The following is a 16,391-nucleotide window of genomic DNA, read 5'->3' as shown; positions in this document are numbered from 1 at the left end:
AGCCCTCCACATGGTGGGGGGGCAGTGGGGATCACCCTCTGCTGGCAGGAACAGTGAGTCTGGGGTTTTGCAGGTTTTTTTTCTTACAGGGCCAGAGCCATGGCAGGGGCGGAGCAGCCATGTGGGGGCTGGGACAGTGGGGAGAGGCAGGGGGCTCATGGCAGAGCCCCCCATGCAGCATGGGGCAGCGTAGGGCAGCAGGGATCTTCCCTTACCCGGCAGCACCTGCTGAGTCAGGACTTAGTTTTAACAAGTGCCAGGAGCTGGGGCAGCCATTGCCCGGCTGGGAGAGCGGGCAGGGGATGGGGCCTGGCTGATTCAGATATTTGGAGATTTGGCAGCAGCCGAATCTCCAAATCAGATTCAGCCAGATCAATTCAGGACAGTGATTCGAATCACCAGATCGAATCACTGTCCCCTGAATTGGCCGAATCTGAATCTGAAGCAAATACTAGCTGCTTTCCACAGGCCTAATGGCCACCCTGACCTGGGTTAAAGAGCCCAGTCTACCCTACCACAGGGTGGATTTTGGTGCCACAACATTTTGGCATCATTTCCTCCACCAGGGATAAAACTAATACCTGAATCTAAGATGCTTTTCTGCACAAGGCCATTGGCACCCTAGAGGTTGCCAGGTTATTTAACCACCACCCAGCACTCAGCAATAACAGTTTCAGGTAATACCATCTACCATAGGTTATGGTAGTAGGTGAACCAGACTTGACATGCATTAGCACCAGTACAGCATTCTTAATTCCCTGAGAGTGCGGCTTCGGTATGTATTTAAGTATTCATGTGTATCCTTGCAAATGTTCTTATTGTTTCATAGATTTCATAGATTTTCAGGGTTGGAAGGGACCTCAGTAGATCATCGAGTCTGACTCCCTGCCCTGGGCAGGAAAAAGTGCTGAGGTCAGATGACCGCAGCCATGTGTATGTCCAGCATCCTCTTAAAGGTAGGGGAGAGCACCACCTCCCTTGGAAGCCCATTCCAGATTTTGGAAACCCTTGCCATAAAGAAGTTCTTCCTTATGTCTAGTCTAACACTTGTCCTTCCTTACGTCTAGTTTCTAACACATCCATACAGCAACAACATGGCTTGGTGCACTTTCCTTCCGAAGAGGTTTGAAGAACTCTTCTTCAGTTGCTGATGTATCCTACCTTTTGAATTCTAAAAGCCCATCATAATAACAGCAGCTCTCAGTATCACTAAGTTTGTAGAAACATACAAAATGCTTACCAATACTGTACCATTACCAACTACTTTATACCTGCAATGACAAAACCTTTGTTTTAGTAAACTCTGATTGATAAATTTTCATGGCTTATGTTTTCTGTTGTACTAATTGGGACTAGTGACCTCTTTTATGTAGCAATATACAATCTACTTAAACACAGAAGACATAAATACAAGATACAAGAAAGAAATTTGGGGGGCAGGGGAACAGGATACTACCATCTCTGAAAAGCCAGCAAATGGCATTTGAGAACTCATGGTTTGGTAATTTGATATATAGGTATGCATATAGGTTTATTTCTATTTACTTAATGTCATCATGGCTACAACATAATCTTACACTACCGATTTACTTACTGTCACATATAGAAATAACTGGTGAAAAGAGCAAAGGATCAATTTTTTCAGTTCTTTCTCTGAAAGTGTTATGAGTAACATGCATGGTTTTTTGTTAATGAACTGACATTTACAATTTCTGTCTTCCACTGCACTTGTTACCTTTGACCCTGAAATGTTAAAATAAGGAAAGTATTTTCTATTTGCTAGAAAACCTGATAATAGTAATTTATGCAAAACTTACCTGTGATGCATTATGACGTCTCTATTTGAGCAGTTCTACTAGTCTTTAGTATAAGAACCTGTATCTTTAGAAGGAAGGAATATTTACCAAGTACCTGCTGATAATTCTTGCTTAAGTTGGTGCTATGAGGCAGGGTCTTACATTAAGGGTGTAGCTGCAACTGTAAAATATTTTCACACATTTGTGTATTTCAAAGATGGAAAGCAGTAATCCCAACCAAAAATACAGTGGGCATGGAGGGCTGTGATTTAGCAGCCTGGCATGAAGAAACCACGCTTTGGGCTGGGAAAGAGAATGGTCAGAGATGTCTGAGAGAGTCTCCCATTGGCACAGAGTTATGGTGTGGGGTGGCCCAAGAAGGATTTCCAGCCATAATCCTCGCCCAAATGCCAGTTTCTTATTTGGGTCCATATACTTAGTACTGTACAGAGGCTGGGGGCAGGGGAGCTCTCAGTTGACAGCCTGACAGAGCCAAACCACACTTTGGTCTGGACAAGACTCTGGTCAGGGGTGTCTTGGAGAGTACCCGGTGGCACATAGGCATGGCATGGTGTAGTCCAAAAAGCATTTCCTGCTGTAATCCCAGCCCAAAACCCAGTTCCTTATTCGGGCCCATGTACTTAGTACAGTGTGCATGGGTCGCTGTCAATTGGTAGCCTGGCACAAGTAAACCACACTTTGGGCCTGGCAAGACTCTGGTCAGAGTTCTCTAAGAGTGGCCTCCAGTGCCACAGAGGCATGATGTGGGGTGAGCTACGAAGGATTTCTTGCTGTAACCTCAGCCTAAAAGCCAGGTCCTTATTTGGATCCATATACTTAGTACAGTGGCTGAGGAGCTGTCAGTTGACAGCCTGGCAAAGCCAAACTACACTTTGGGCTGGGCAAGACTCTGGTCAGAGATGTCCAGGAGAGTCTCCCAGTGGTACAGAGGCATGTGCTGGGGCGTTCCAAAAAGAAGTTCCAGCCGTAATCCCAGTGAAAAAACAAATTCCTTATTTGATCCATTATGCTTAGTACAGTGGGCATGGGGGGCTTTCAGCTGGCAGCCTGACAGGGCCAAACCACACTTTGGGCAGGGCAAGACTGCACTCGGGGATCTTCAGAACAGTCTCCCAGTGGCATCAACAGGAAATTTGGGGTGGCCCAAGAAATATTTTGCCCCATAATCCCATCCTAATGTGATCTTCATTTAGGGCTCTGTACTTGATGCAGGATATTATTTTACATATTAATTTGTAAATAAGCACACCTAATGAAATTCTGTCTCTTTAGGATATGTAATTCATTAATAACAAGCTTTTATTGGGTATAAATTAGCTTTGAAAAAGGAACCAGGAACTGGGAATAAGGAACCAACTTCAGCCTCATTTGGACAGACATCCCAGAAATGCAGGCACATGCTGCAGTGGCTCAGGCTAGGAGCCAGGGGGCACTAGAGCAACCCTCCTTTCTTCCACAGTGCTGAGCTGAGGGGGGGTGTGGCCAGGCCCAGCAGGATGTTCTGATTAGGGCAGGGTCTCCCCCCTCAACAGCCCAGCAAGGAATGTTTATCATCCCTAACTCTGTGTTTATCACCCCATTGAGAAGACAGAGGGACATTGCCAGATATCTGTTGAGTCTGCCTTTGTCCTACGTGCCACAATTCAGAGGTAGCCAGCATGTGGTCTGGTAGCTAATGCTGAGAGGTTCCTGTGGGGGACAGGGGAATGCCTGCTTAGCACAGAGTGGGGAGGGGAGGGCGGTGCAGAAGCCAGGCAGATGTCTTCAGCGACTGCTGGAACTGCAGCCAGGGAGCAGAGGGGAGAAGCCAGCCCTGCAGTGGAGTGGAGAGTCCCACCCAGCTCAGACAGCATGCTGGGATGCTGAGGGAGTCTGATTTAATTTAAACCAGCAAGGGGTCTGGGACAGACATTGCATAAACCAATTTGACCCAAATCAGTTAAGTCTGATACTACATTCAACCAGGTTTATTTCAAATCAGTTTCAGTCATTCTCAGACTGGTTTATATGCATGGAATCTCTGTTCTGTTACAGGTTTAAGCCAGTTTCTGATCACTTAAACTGGTCTATATGTAATATCTGTCCCTAGCCTAAGTGTGGGTATTCACGTACTTTTGATTGACCATAGTCATCTTTCACAGACCCCTTAGATATAGTCTGTGGACTGTCGGGTCTGTGCCCCGCAGGTTGAAAACCACTGTACTAAACAATTTACCTCCAATGGAGTGGGGAGAAAACTGTAGTGGGAGCCAGCCCTGTGTGGGGAAGGCAGCAGATCCTTCTGACAGGTTTCCTGGCACTGCATTTAGAAACAGAAGCCTGAAATGAAATAAATCAACCAGAGGAATAAAGAGGAACCAAACTGAGATGTGAAGGAGGCAAATTCTCAGGTAGGCCGTTTTAAACATTTTCCTTGAATCAAGCAGTTGTTGGGCTTCCCCTGGACACTGTTTGTTTAGTGACTGAAACAAAGGCCCTTGGTTTAGCTCCACAGAGTAAATATTTGAGGTTATGGATTAACCAGCTTGCAGTAGCTCTCATGGCAGAAGACTAGATAGCTGGGATTCATCCTGGGTGAGTGTATGCTTCAGAAGTATGGTATCCTTCTATATTTAAAAGTGAGGCTTTATTTAATTAATGTGAACTGTGCCAGAGCTGTCTAGTAGGGGACGAGGAGAGGGCAGGAGGGAGAAGGTTCAGAGAGAAAGGAAATATGGCGGCGAGTGGGAGAGGGATCTGCGTAGAGGGAGCTAACGTATGGTTAGGATGGACTTCAGTGATCTACAGCTTTCAATCTGGAATCCACCTAGGGGCAGGAACAAGTCAGCATTTCAGATGTGAACCTGCCATGCAGGTAATACATGAAGGATCATACTGACCTTCTCTCCAGCTGGACATTTCTCTATCTTGGGGCCATGTTGTAGCCCAGTGGGTGCACTCTTTCATGCTGTTTACTCTTTCAGGTGTCACCACCTGCACTATGTGGAGATTCATGACCTTTTCCTGGATATTGTTGGCTGCCTGCTCTTTCTCTCTACTTGAGGCCTCAGGTAAATTCCCATGGGAACTTCTCTCTGCATTACAGACTCTCATTGTAAACAACCCCCTGTGCAACCCTCAACTCCATGCTGTCACTAGCACAGTTTCACCTGTGGTGTCAGTGATGGCAGGCCTGTTGCACACAGGCTAATGGAACTGGTACCACCACAATGCCTAATTCTGCCCAGTAGATGATGTGGCTAAAACTGAGCCCCATCCGCCCTAACACACTTACCGCTGCCTGTGCTTGTGATGCTGCACGCACAATGGAACAGACAAAGCCTTTGACTAATAGTACAAATAACATTCCCAGAACAGCTCACTGGCAGGACCCCCCAAGGCTCCTACTGCACGTGCCTTTCATTGCAATAAATCAGCCCCAACACACTGAAATATAATGTCTTTTTGTGAGAAACCCTGTTAGATTGTAGCCAGAGTCCTATTGCAAATCCAGCCTTTAATTAGTGCATTAGACAACAAGAGTAGATTAGCATAAAGTCTAATGTGTGACTCTTAACTCAGACAGAAACAGCAATGTATGTTCTATTTTAAGCTTGTTTTCCCACCGCAGCCAATACCTTCTGCCTTTACAGTACATGCATTTTGACCAATGGGTCTTCACTGTCTGAAGGGGTCTTAGGCTTCCCCTAATCCATCCTCATGGATGATGCTTGATCCACCCTGGCAATGTATTAATCTCATAACCTATTGAGGGGGCAGTGTAGCAGGCAATCCAACAATCAAGTCAAGGAAGCTGTTCTTGAAATATGCTCCAAGTCACTAATGCAGGGTCAGTTGGTTGATATGCCATGGTGCGTGCCATATGAAATTGAAATCCTGCCCTTCTTGACACACTGCAAGCTCTTCTTGCAGGAGTGAACTACCTGAACCATCTGTGGGGAAAAAGCCAAAAAGTGAACAGCCACCAATAGGTATCCTCTATCACAGGCCTTATGCACCAGTTCTAGGCACCTGGAATAGAACAATTCCAGAATGCCTTGGCAAGGAGTTGCTCTGCGTTGCCACAGCTTAAAACTACTACATCCAAAACAGGATGCCTAATTTCCTGTGCTGTGCCAGAAGTGGACCAGAAGTGCTTCTGGTCCACTTCTGGGTCTGTTGCTAAGCGCGCTTCTGTGGGACGCTCCATGCGCCCCAACATCACAGTGTTCACAAGCTGCACTGGTACCTCGAGGTATGTAGAAAAAATATTTAAAGCTGTGTCTATGGCCGAATAGCCAAATCTTTTGGAATCTCTCTGAAACAAGTTGGAGGCTTCTGATGCAATTTGGAGAAATTAAAGGGTCCTCTGATTTGATTCAGATTCAGAGATTCAGCCACTGAATCAGGCCGAATTGAATCAGGGACCAAAGCTTTGCGCAGCCCTAGTTAATACACCATACGAACCCAGTGTGCTCTGAGCCAGAAGTGTGCTGAGTGCTCACACATCTTCACTGATTGTGTTCCTCTGGAGTTTTCTGTGTGCCAGCCTGGGGTAGTTTGTGCCTCCTTTTCTGCTTCTGCACCCCTGAAAATCAGGCAGAAAATATCTCTAGCCAGTGATGATAACTTTGAGACTATATCCGAAAGTAGCTAGAAACCAGGGTTCAATAACATTCCTCATCCCCTTCATGGTTGTCTGCTCTCCTTCTGCATCTGCTTCAAGTGTTTTACAGCCGTGAAGATGCAAACAAAGTCCTGAAAATCCAGAAGCGAGAAAACTCTTTTCTGGAGGAGCTCAAGGCAGGCTCTTTGGAGCGAGAATGTTATGAAGAACGATGTGATCTGGAAGAGGCAATGGAGATATTTAAAAGCAGGGAGGCAACAGTAAGTCATTCCCATACGTGTGAACATGAGAGTTAACCATCAGAGCATTTGTTTTTGACTGAGATGTACTAGCAGGCAGTGCATTCCCAGGAAGAGGAGCAGCACTTCTGACAGGTAGAGCCCAGCCCCAGCTTGTGTGGATCAGCAGCACGCAACTGAAACCAGTGGCACTGCCTCAGTTTATGCCACCAAAGGATCTGCCCCTTACTCATGCTTTGTCTGCCGCCTGCCTCTCAGTGATGCTTTGACCAGTCCTAAGCTGCTGCTCCTCTCCCCTCCCAACCCGGATCATGGGTCACCCTTTCCCTTGCTTGACTCCTGTTTTTGGCTTCCCACCGGAAATTCTGCCTTTTCTTCCTCCCCTACAAACCTTGCCCCCTCTCAAACACCTCAAATTGTTACTATCATTTTACCTCTGAGGGGAGATAAGGGGTATAGGTGGAACCATATTTCAGAGAGATGGGGCCTCCCATGGCCAACACCATCCTTTCCCCCCATACCTGAACTACTAGAATCAAGCACATATTAGGACAAGTGCCACTTACAACAAGCTGTCTTCATAAGGTGTGTGTGCTGGGGAGGTTGCTGGCAGCAGTGCCGAGAGAAAAGAAATGAACTGGGTTTACCAGGTGAGCTGGAAGTAATTCATTCTTACCATTAGTCTGTCCAGGAGAACTAAAGTAACGGTGTTAACTCAAGTCTGGAACTCCCTTGTCCCAAGGCAGCAACATAGTTAAAGAGCTTTCGTGTGAAACAGTTCGTTTCCTACTTTAACCATGTTTCTTCGCATTTTTTTTGTTTCTCCACAGCTAGGTTTCTGGACCAAGTATATTGGTAAGTAAGGAGCACTTTTCAGATCACCCCGCTGTTTCTCACTCCATTGGCAGTTGGTGCTTCTTCTTCCCTGCCACCACATATGATAGTGTAATCCAAAGTCTCTCTACTTTGTTCCTTCCCAATTGTATGGGGTGTGCAGAGACTGTTCTCATGTCACATTCTGTACCCAAGCTTCCATGGGGCCTTCATGGACAATTCCAAATGTCCATATGCCCATTGTCATGTCATCATTCTACAGACAAATCATAGGGCAAAAACTGATTCCTAAATGTAGTGGCTCTTACTATCCTCCCCGGTGCACACCAAAGGACAAACTCCACCATCGCACTCTAGCTCAAAGAAACCCCCAAAAAACCTAGCACATTTCCTTTCCCTCTTCTGCCCCCAGACTACTTGCACACCCTGCAGGTGTAACTGGGAATCCAACATATTCATAGCATCCTAGAACAGTAAGTAGGGCTGGAAGAGTCCTCAGGGGTCATCTAGTCCAACCCTCTGATGAAGGCAGGATCACTGCTGTCTAAACTAAAAGTGTTTGTCTAACCCAGAGCTGGGCAAAATTGTGGATCCAGCCAGCAGCCAGACTCCATTTCCCAGCAGCCCCTGCCTGCGTCACTCCAGCAGGGCGTGCAGCTGAGGGGAAAGGTGCTCTGGGGCCATAGCTGAGGAAGAGCTGTAATCTGGTGCCTGCATGCCCTGGGATTTGGATTTTCCCATAAATTTGGATATTTCCATTAGCTGCCCGAAAAGAGCCTCATCCACCTCTTCCTGGTTTGGTGGTTTACAGCAGACACCCACCATGACATCACCCTTGCTTTTCCCCTCTTACCCTGACATAGAGGCTTTCAGCACACCTGTCTCCTGCTTGTACTGCACCTCAGAATGTAGAGGTTTGTCCCTTTTATACATAGAAGAACTAACTTTTTTCCCTTGCCTGTCCTTCCTGAACAAGTGATACTTCTCCATGGCAGTACTCCACTCCCATGAACTATCCAACCAAGTCTCAGTTATCCTAATTGCATCACACTTCTGTGATTGTACTAAAACTTCCTCTTCTTTCTGATTATCCCCCATGCTGGTCCTTCCATCTTTGCACCTGTGTCTTCAAGAACATTGTCCTTGTGTCTTGCAGAACCACTGGAAATCTGTAAACAGCAGGCAATAAAAACACTCTTAAAATATCAACCTTGCAGTGACCACTTCTAAAGTGGATGTTGGATGGTTGGCAATGGGGTAGGTGGAGCCTGATGTAAACCTCTGATCACATGTCTGTAAGACTGGTCTTGGTTTCCCTTATGTGTGTTTCAGATGGAGATCAGTGTGAAAAACAACCTTGCAACAATGGAACCTGTCTGGATGCTATTGGAGGGTTCAACTGCATTTGTAACAAAGGCTGGGAGGGACTTCTGTGCCAGCATGGTAATGCTGTGTACAAAATATTGTTCTAATATCTGTGTTAAAATATCACTCTTAGTGGTAGGTACTTCCATAAATAGCAAAAGCATTTTTTGCCCAGTAAAATAAGATCTGCAACAGCTGTTCAAACAAAACAAGAAGTTGGGGGTTTGAAATACAGGTTTTTCTTCCTTGGAGAAATGCTGATCAGTGATCAGGAGATGCAGTAAACTTAGTGAATGGCAAAGAAAATAACTTCCCTTCCCTCAGTCCATATCATCCTGGTACCTTCTGCCTCGCTACACCCTGGCCTTTCCTCTCTCCCTGCTCCCATTTGTGATACTGTCTACTGGCCATGTTTTTGGCTGGAGTGGCAAAAACTCCCCAACCTCAACTTATAAGATGCTGCAGTGCAAGGGGCAAATGCTGAGGGAGAAGCAAGAGGTCTGATCCTTGTTCTGGTAGCACAGCCCTGGCCCCTTCTCCACCGTCTGTCCCCAGGTGCAGTAGATGCGCCACCAACAATGACCCAAGCTGGGGCTCTGCAAACCTCAGTGCAGCTGCTTGCAGCCTCCCAGCCACCTGCCACAGCCGGCTTGGGCTCTGGGCAGGCCCTGCTGCCTGCCACAGAGCCAAGGCTGCTTGCAGCAAGTGGCAGGTTTGCAAAACCTTGGCACAGCTCATTGCTGGCAGCAGATGCACATGCACCTTGGGGTAGGCGGTGGGTGAGCTGCAAGGGGACCAATCCTTGTTGTGGCAGTGCAGCCCTGGCCCTTTCCTTGCTGTCCACCCCCAAGGCACACATGCCAAGCAAAATGCCTTCACGTGCCATGCTCTGGCACGTGTGTCAGGGGTTGCTGACCCCTGCCTTCTATCAAACATTCACTATCTGGCAACAAACCCCATTCTCAATCCAGCACCCCAACTCCACCAAAGCCAGAGGCTGGAAGCCTAAATCTATTAGTGATTCCTGTTTCCTTGATGCAAGATGAGGCAATTCTGTTTTACAATGCAACTTGTCCAGTTTTGAAAAGAAATGTCAAAACTCTTTGGCCTTTTGACCTTTTGCACTTCTTTCTTTTTCCTTTTCCTCTCAGAGGTTCTATACACCAACTGCTCCATCTGTAATGGAGGATGTGAACATTACTGTAAGGAGGATCCTGGCAACCAGCGCCGCTATTGCAGCTGTGCTTTGGGGTATAAGCTAATGGAGGACTATTCTCGGTGTTTGCCTGATGGTAAGATGAGGAGATGGGAGGAAACCCACAATTCAGAGTTTACATGGGGCTCTTCAAGAGAAAAGGGCTTACAGTTTGACATGGAAAAACATTTACAATGTTTTTTCTAAGAGCTTAAATGCATCGATTCCATGATTAAATGCATCATTTCCACTCTACATGACATACTTCCCTCATTATTGGCATTAAAAATCCATCCCATATTTCTATTTGGAATTTTTCATGAAGCCAAATGCCTCAGTAGGATCAGGGAATTACTCCCACATTGAAACACCTAGGGAATGCAGAGAAGCCCCTGAGAACATGTAACATAGGGAGACAAGGCTTTGGAGTGATGGTGAGGTCAGGAGTTTCCTGTTTAATACAAGCTGACCGTGATAGGATTGAAGAGTCTGGACTTTGCCAGGTAACACCTTTGTGTCTCTTGTAGTGGAGTTCCCTTGTGGAAAGGTGAAAGTAAATGTGGAATCCAAAAAAGATATCCAGATTCGACTCGTTAATGGGAAAACTGGAAGGAAAGGAGATAGCCCCTGGCAGGTGAGGAGTAAAGAATATTTTTTCCGGTTAAGTGTTCAGTCTGTAGATACCTAGTACTGCTTTGTAAGCCCAGGTACTCTAGTAAGGCTCCTAGATTAAAAGTGGTTGCACTCTACCAAGCTGAGATTTTCCCTAATGTATCTTTCCAAAGCCAAAAGCTTGGTAGCCAAAATTAATGCAACCTTCACTGTACTGTGTTAGCCTCACTGCAGTTTGCTAAGCTGCATGTTTACCTTGGTAACATTTCCAGTGAATGGAGCACACCGCCAGTCTTGCCTGTAATGTTCCATTCTACAGCACATTCTAGTCACAGTAGTATCATCTCTGTAAGAGTTATAGGAAATCCTTTTGTTAATTTTTTATAAGGATGTTCTTTTATAAAGATAAAACAAGCTTTGTCAGGCACAGGTTGGTGTTCTAGAGCATGAATTAATATAACAGAACATATCACAGCTTTATAGAGGACATTCAGGCTTCACAGGAGCAGGTCTGGAGAGCATGGTGCACTGAAGTCCTGAATTCATCTTGTACACTGAGGTCCTTTCACACAACTCTTGCAGCATACAGTGGCCTTCATCAAATAAGAACGAGCTCATGTGACCTTCTGCTCAGTTCACACTTTTGGTGGATGTCAAGATAATTCTTCTCTCACTTGGGCTAAGAGTTTCAAAGCTCAGATGGACCACAGTCGTTCCAAACAGTGGACAGCAGCAACTCATGAGAAATCATAGACTTGAAAACTAATTCACAAAGAATACTCAAACCTACATTATTCTATCAAGGCCCAGAGTGCCTTGTTAGGGTGCTTTTTTCCCACTGTATATGGAGCCCAGCTGTTGTCTCATGTTTTGTACCCAAAGGTCCAATATAGACTGCTGCATGAGAATGGAAAAGACTGCATCCTGTGAGTTGAATCCTGTGATACCTTGCTTCTCCATTTCTTTGTTTCAGGTTATGTTGTCAGATGGCAAGGGAAAATTTAAGTGCGGGGGAGTCCTTATCCATGCAGCCTGGGTCCTAACAGCAGCGCATTGTGTTGAGGATGAAGGGAGGTACAAAGTAAAACTCGGTATGAAAAAAAGACTAACTTCTGTACTGATCTCTCTTATCTTATCCATTTATTTAATTTATACGCTTTCCTTCTCAGCAAAGGCTCAGGGCAGCTTAAAGAAGAGAGCAAAACAATTTTCAAAAGAAGCCAACAGCAGAGCAAAACAAAACAAATCAGGAGAAACAGCAACTTATGAAAGTTAATAGTATATATGATGTAGAAAATGATGTAGAAAACCTGCGCTAAATACTATCCCAGCTTATCCTTGTCTGCTGAAAACCTCCCCAGACAAGGAGATCCTACCTCACTTCTAGAAGACAGCAGGCTTAGGCTCCAGCAGGCCTCAAGGGGAGGGAGTCTGGGAGGCACCTACCAAGAATGATGTCTCACATGTTTTTGTCAAAGCAGGCTTCATGCATTGATGGTATTTGTAGGAGGTTGCTCTTGGCTGACCTTAGGGATTGCAAGGGGACATAAGGAAAAGGCAGTTCCAAAGGGATTAGGGCCCAAGCCACGTAGGGCCTCAAAGATCAAAACCAGCACCTTGAATTATGCCCAGAAATCTACTGGAAGTCAGTAAAGACTCTGGAGCACTGGGGTTATGTACTCCTGGCAACCCACCCTCACCAGAAGGCATGCTGACCCATTCTGCACCAGTTGCAGCTTCTGGACAGTTTTCAAGGCAGCCTGGCAGAGGGTGCATTGCAGTAGTTAAATAAGCAAGCTGGAGTTGGGTGTCATCAGCATATCAATGACATCTCACTCCAAACATATGCACACTCTCACCCAGAGGCCTCATAAACACATTGGAAAAGGAAGGTTTTGAGGGGACAAGTTGTCACCCATTACCACCCTCTGAGATGTAACCCTGCTAGGAAAGAGCAGAACCAATTGAGAGCAGTCCTGTACAGACACACCACGTCATGTAGGCTCTATCAGCACTTCATGGTTGACTGTATCAATGGTTGCTGAAAGCTCTAGTAACAGCAGCAGGGTACAATCCCTGTCAATCTCCAGGCACAGATTGTAAACCAAAGCCATGAGCACAGTCTCCATCCCAAAGCCATGAGCACAGTTTCCATGATACAGTCAAGGCAGACTTCATTCAGATGTGCATGGAGCAGTCAGGCAACTACCCATTCAGTGATCATCCACAAAATGGGAAGATTGGAGACAGGGCAACCACTGGCTGGGGTGGTAGCAACAGGCAGAGGGTCCAGACAATCACAGACTTAAAAATGTCTGGCACCCTCTCCTCCTAAAGGGAGACATCAACAATCCCCACCAGCAGTGTCCCCAGTCTCCCTCAACCTGCGTTTATAAACCTGGATGGTTATAAGTCCAGCTGGTTGCCCTTTCCCCCAAGCACATCCTCTGCATCGGTTGGTGACAGCAATTGATGAGTTATGTTCCAGTTCAAGACCCCAACATTTGTCCTTTCCAAGGAAGGATACCAGGCTACAGGGAGTTTGTTCTTTCTTAATCTCAAAGAGGTATTAGGGGTTTCCTAGCCAACTCAATCCTATGTCCAGAATGAAATAAACTATTTTTAATACCATATTTATTTGTATACCCCGTGACCCTGAATAAGACACCCACCTTGTTTTGGGAAGGCAGGATGAAGGAAAAAAACAGATTCATCAATAAGTAATTTAATATAACAATATAAAATACATAAAACCACTTTGTTCCATTCATGATCTTGAGCGTTCACGTGAGCTACAAGACTGACTGCGGGTACATGACCAGGAAGTATGGTAGACCTAGATGAAGTAATGACGTCAAATCACCTATCAATATGGCAAAAGGTCCTTTTAGCCAAACCATTTGGAAATCAATATCCTGTTTAAGACACCTACCCCAGTTTTCAATTGGTAATTTCGGGGAAAACGGTGTATGGTATGCAAAGAAATATGATAATTATTTTAACCTAAGTAAAGCCATTGGATTTAATTTGAACAATTATCCACACGGGTGTAGAACTGAATGGGTTTCTACGTTCTGAAGAGAGCCCATACTGTGTGTGGGTGCAGTAACATAGTAGAACCCTCATACTGACGTGTGGATCTTTTTCTACTACCAAATCCTTTCTGCTTCTACTGCACCAGATGCAGGGGGAGGAGGTGTGGAAGGAGACACTATTAGTACTCTGTTATTAAAGAGCTGAGCCTTACAAAGGACCTCTAGATATTTGAACATAAATCTGGAAGACATCACAAGAGCTGAGAGTATGGAGGATAACCAGTCACTGTGGCTTGCATCCAGCTTTCAAATCACTGCATACTTGAGTATGCTTGGAAGCCTCTACTCAGGAGAAATTTGGCATAGTTGTAGCAGGGGGGTGCTGCAGAGGGAAAGCACTGGCAGACCTTTGTGGAGTGGCAAATGTGGCACCTAGCCACAGCCAATACTAGTGGCTTTGTATTTATATGAATCACAGAAAATGTGCACAAAATTTGTTCTGGGACTACCAAATAAAAATTAATAAGCTCTGATCCATTCAAATTAAATAAGCAAACCTCTTCACACAGAGCTGTTGTGACATCTGGGTGGGAATACATGCTCAAATTCAGTTGATTTTTCTTTTTTTTGGTGAAAGTATTTTTATCAAGTGCAACAGATGTCAGCATGAATTATGCCACTAAAAAAAATCTATGTTATCATAGTGTAGAAATGTGAGACAACAGCAAGCGCATTCAGAAGAGTTAGGATCCACTTTTTAATTTATTACTGTATGTCTATGAATCCCTTAGTGGCTCAGCCTACTCCTTTTCCTTTGAACAGATGCAAACTTCTTGTTGTTACCTTTATGACCCTGCAGTTCTTTATTTTTACTGTTGTATCCCTATGTCCATGAAGTGCTAAGTGGTCTGATATGCAGCATAGTGATAGCTCTGAAGTCTTAGTGATCAAAGATTTCTTTCAGTTTGAATCCCAGCTTTTGGGATAGAACAGTCCTAGAAGTCTGCCACTAATGTCCATGTATTTTAGTCTTAGTTCTAGTGAATTTTGCAATAGGACAGGGGGAGACATTTTGTTCAGTTTTTGTGGCAGGGGAAGGGGATCTAGCATCAGCACAGTCTCACTTAAATTTCTTTCCTCATTGCTCTTCCAGGTAAATATCACCGTCTGAGGGATGAGGAAACAGAGCAAATAATTTTGGTTGACAAGGTAGTGATACATGAAAACTATACCAAGGTTGACTCTGATAATGATATAGCCATGCTGCACCTAGCTAAGCCCATGGTCTTTAACAAAAATGCACTACCTATTTGTCTTCCTACGAAGGAACTGGCAGAGCAGGAGCTGACCAGAAGTGGGAAGCAGATGGTGGTGACTGGCTGGGGCAGCAAAACTGAAAAGACCATGAATTTTTCTAAGGTTCTCAATTACATTGAAATCCCCTTGGTTCCACGTAATGAGTGTGTCCAAGTTATGCGACATGATATCTCAGAGAATATGCTGTGTGCAGGGACCATTGGAGACCAGCAGGATGCCTGTGGTGGGGACAGTGGAGGTCCCATGATCACAACGTTCAAGAATACCTCATTCCTAGTGGGACTGGTGAGCTGGGGAGAAGGCTGTGGGAAACCAGAGAAGTTTGGAGTTTACACCAAAGTCAGCCAATACCTTCAATGGATCCAAAGGCAAATGAAAGCATCAGAAAATACATCTAACAACTGATTCTTATTAAAATGAATCTGGACTGCGTGGGTCAAGTGCCAGCAACGGCACACAGAGCAACGTACTGTTGTGTCTTCTGGAATTACATCTATAATGTATAAAGCAAGAATATTTCAGTTATGTGTACTGTTTTCCTTGACATTTTCTCCCATCTTGTGGTGGTCTCCATTAGGGCTGTGCAAAATTTAGCCACCAGTTTTGTTTCAACACTGTTTTGACCCATTTCAAGGTCGAAACAGCAAAATCGAAATGGAACTGATGGTCGAAACAAAACGAGGCAAGTCGAAACGTTTCACTGTTTGGACGTTGTTTCGATATTTTGCCCATAGGCTATAATGGGGAAGGTTGAAACAGCCTATAACTTTGTCATTTCTGGTCTGATTTGGACAAAACCTGCAGGAATGGTAGCACCTTCTGAGGGCATGAAATCTGCCAAGTTTCAAGAAGATTGGTGCAGGGGGTTTGGAGAAACTGAACCCCAAAGTTTTGAGAGCCAAACTTGTGTCATGTGTGTGTTAAACCACAGTGGGGTCAAAACTGCAGGACTGCTAGGTTCCTATCCTGTGTGCAGGACCTCCACCTGATGTAGGAGGTACATGGTCTTACTGGACCTGGTGTTGGCAATGGGGTATGACATGATAGGGGACCTACAGATCAGTGGTCTCCTGGTGGACAGTGACCACCGAATAATAGAATTCACCATAAGGTGTAGAGTGGGAACGATAACAAGTAGGGTGGAAGTGCTAGACTTTAGGAAGGCTGACTTCAGCGAGCTCAGGCATTTAGTCAATGACACACTGCAGAGTAAGAGATTTGGCGAGATGGGAGCCCAGGAAGGGTGGCTGTGCCTTAAGGAAGCGATCCTTCGGGCACAGAGGGAGACGATCCCGATGAGGGGGGAAAGGGGCCAAGAGGCTTCCTTGGCCAACCAGAGAAATCCAGAGCAGCCTAAGGGCAAAAAGTGGG

The 16,391-nt window shown here is 45.4% G+C and overlaps 1 protein-coding gene across 3 annotated transcripts; it reads left to right on the top strand.

The window, feature by feature from the left end:
* Nucleotides 1-4,304: 4,304 nt before the first annotated feature.
* Nucleotides 4,305-15,545, top strand: PROC (protein C, inactivator of coagulation factors Va and VIIIa). 3 transcript variants are annotated; one of them, XM_019503741.1, is made up of 10 exons: nucleotides 4,305-4,391; nucleotides 4,781-4,867; nucleotides 6,523-6,683; nucleotides 7,493-7,517; nucleotides 8,829-8,939; nucleotides 10,013-10,153; nucleotides 10,584-10,690; nucleotides 11,642-11,759; nucleotides 14,857-14,912; nucleotides 15,030-15,545. In XM_019503741.1, exons 2-10 carry the CDS (start codon nucleotides 4,798-4,800, stop codon nucleotides 15,423-15,425), a joined length of 1,185 nt encoding a protein of 394 aa, XP_019359286.1. In that variant the 5' UTR covers nucleotides 4,305-4,391; nucleotides 4,781-4,797; the 3' UTR covers nucleotides 15,426-15,545. The 3 variants fall into 3 exon arrangements, with proteins under 3 accessions (XP_019359286.1, XP_019359285.1, XP_019359287.1); XM_019503740.1 differs by having other exon boundaries at nucleotides 14,857-15,545; XM_019503742.1 differs by lacking the exons at nucleotides 4,305-4,391; nucleotides 4,781-4,867; nucleotides 6,523-6,683; nucleotides 7,493-7,517 and adding an exon at nucleotides 7,562-8,753 and having other exon boundaries at nucleotides 14,857-15,545.
* Nucleotides 15,546-16,391: the final 846 nt, after the last annotated feature.

The sequence above is a fragment of the Gavialis gangeticus genome, unplaced genomic scaffold (genome assembly GCF_001723915.1).
Source record: "Gavialis gangeticus isolate Ggan-Ray unplaced genomic scaffold, GavGan_comp1, whole genome shotgun sequence".
NCBI classification, from domain to species: domain Eukaryota; kingdom Metazoa; phylum Chordata; order Crocodylia; family Gavialidae; genus Gavialis; species Gavialis gangeticus.
Note: the sequence above shows the minus strand (reverse complement) of the source record. Positions and strands in the feature narration are given on the sequence as shown.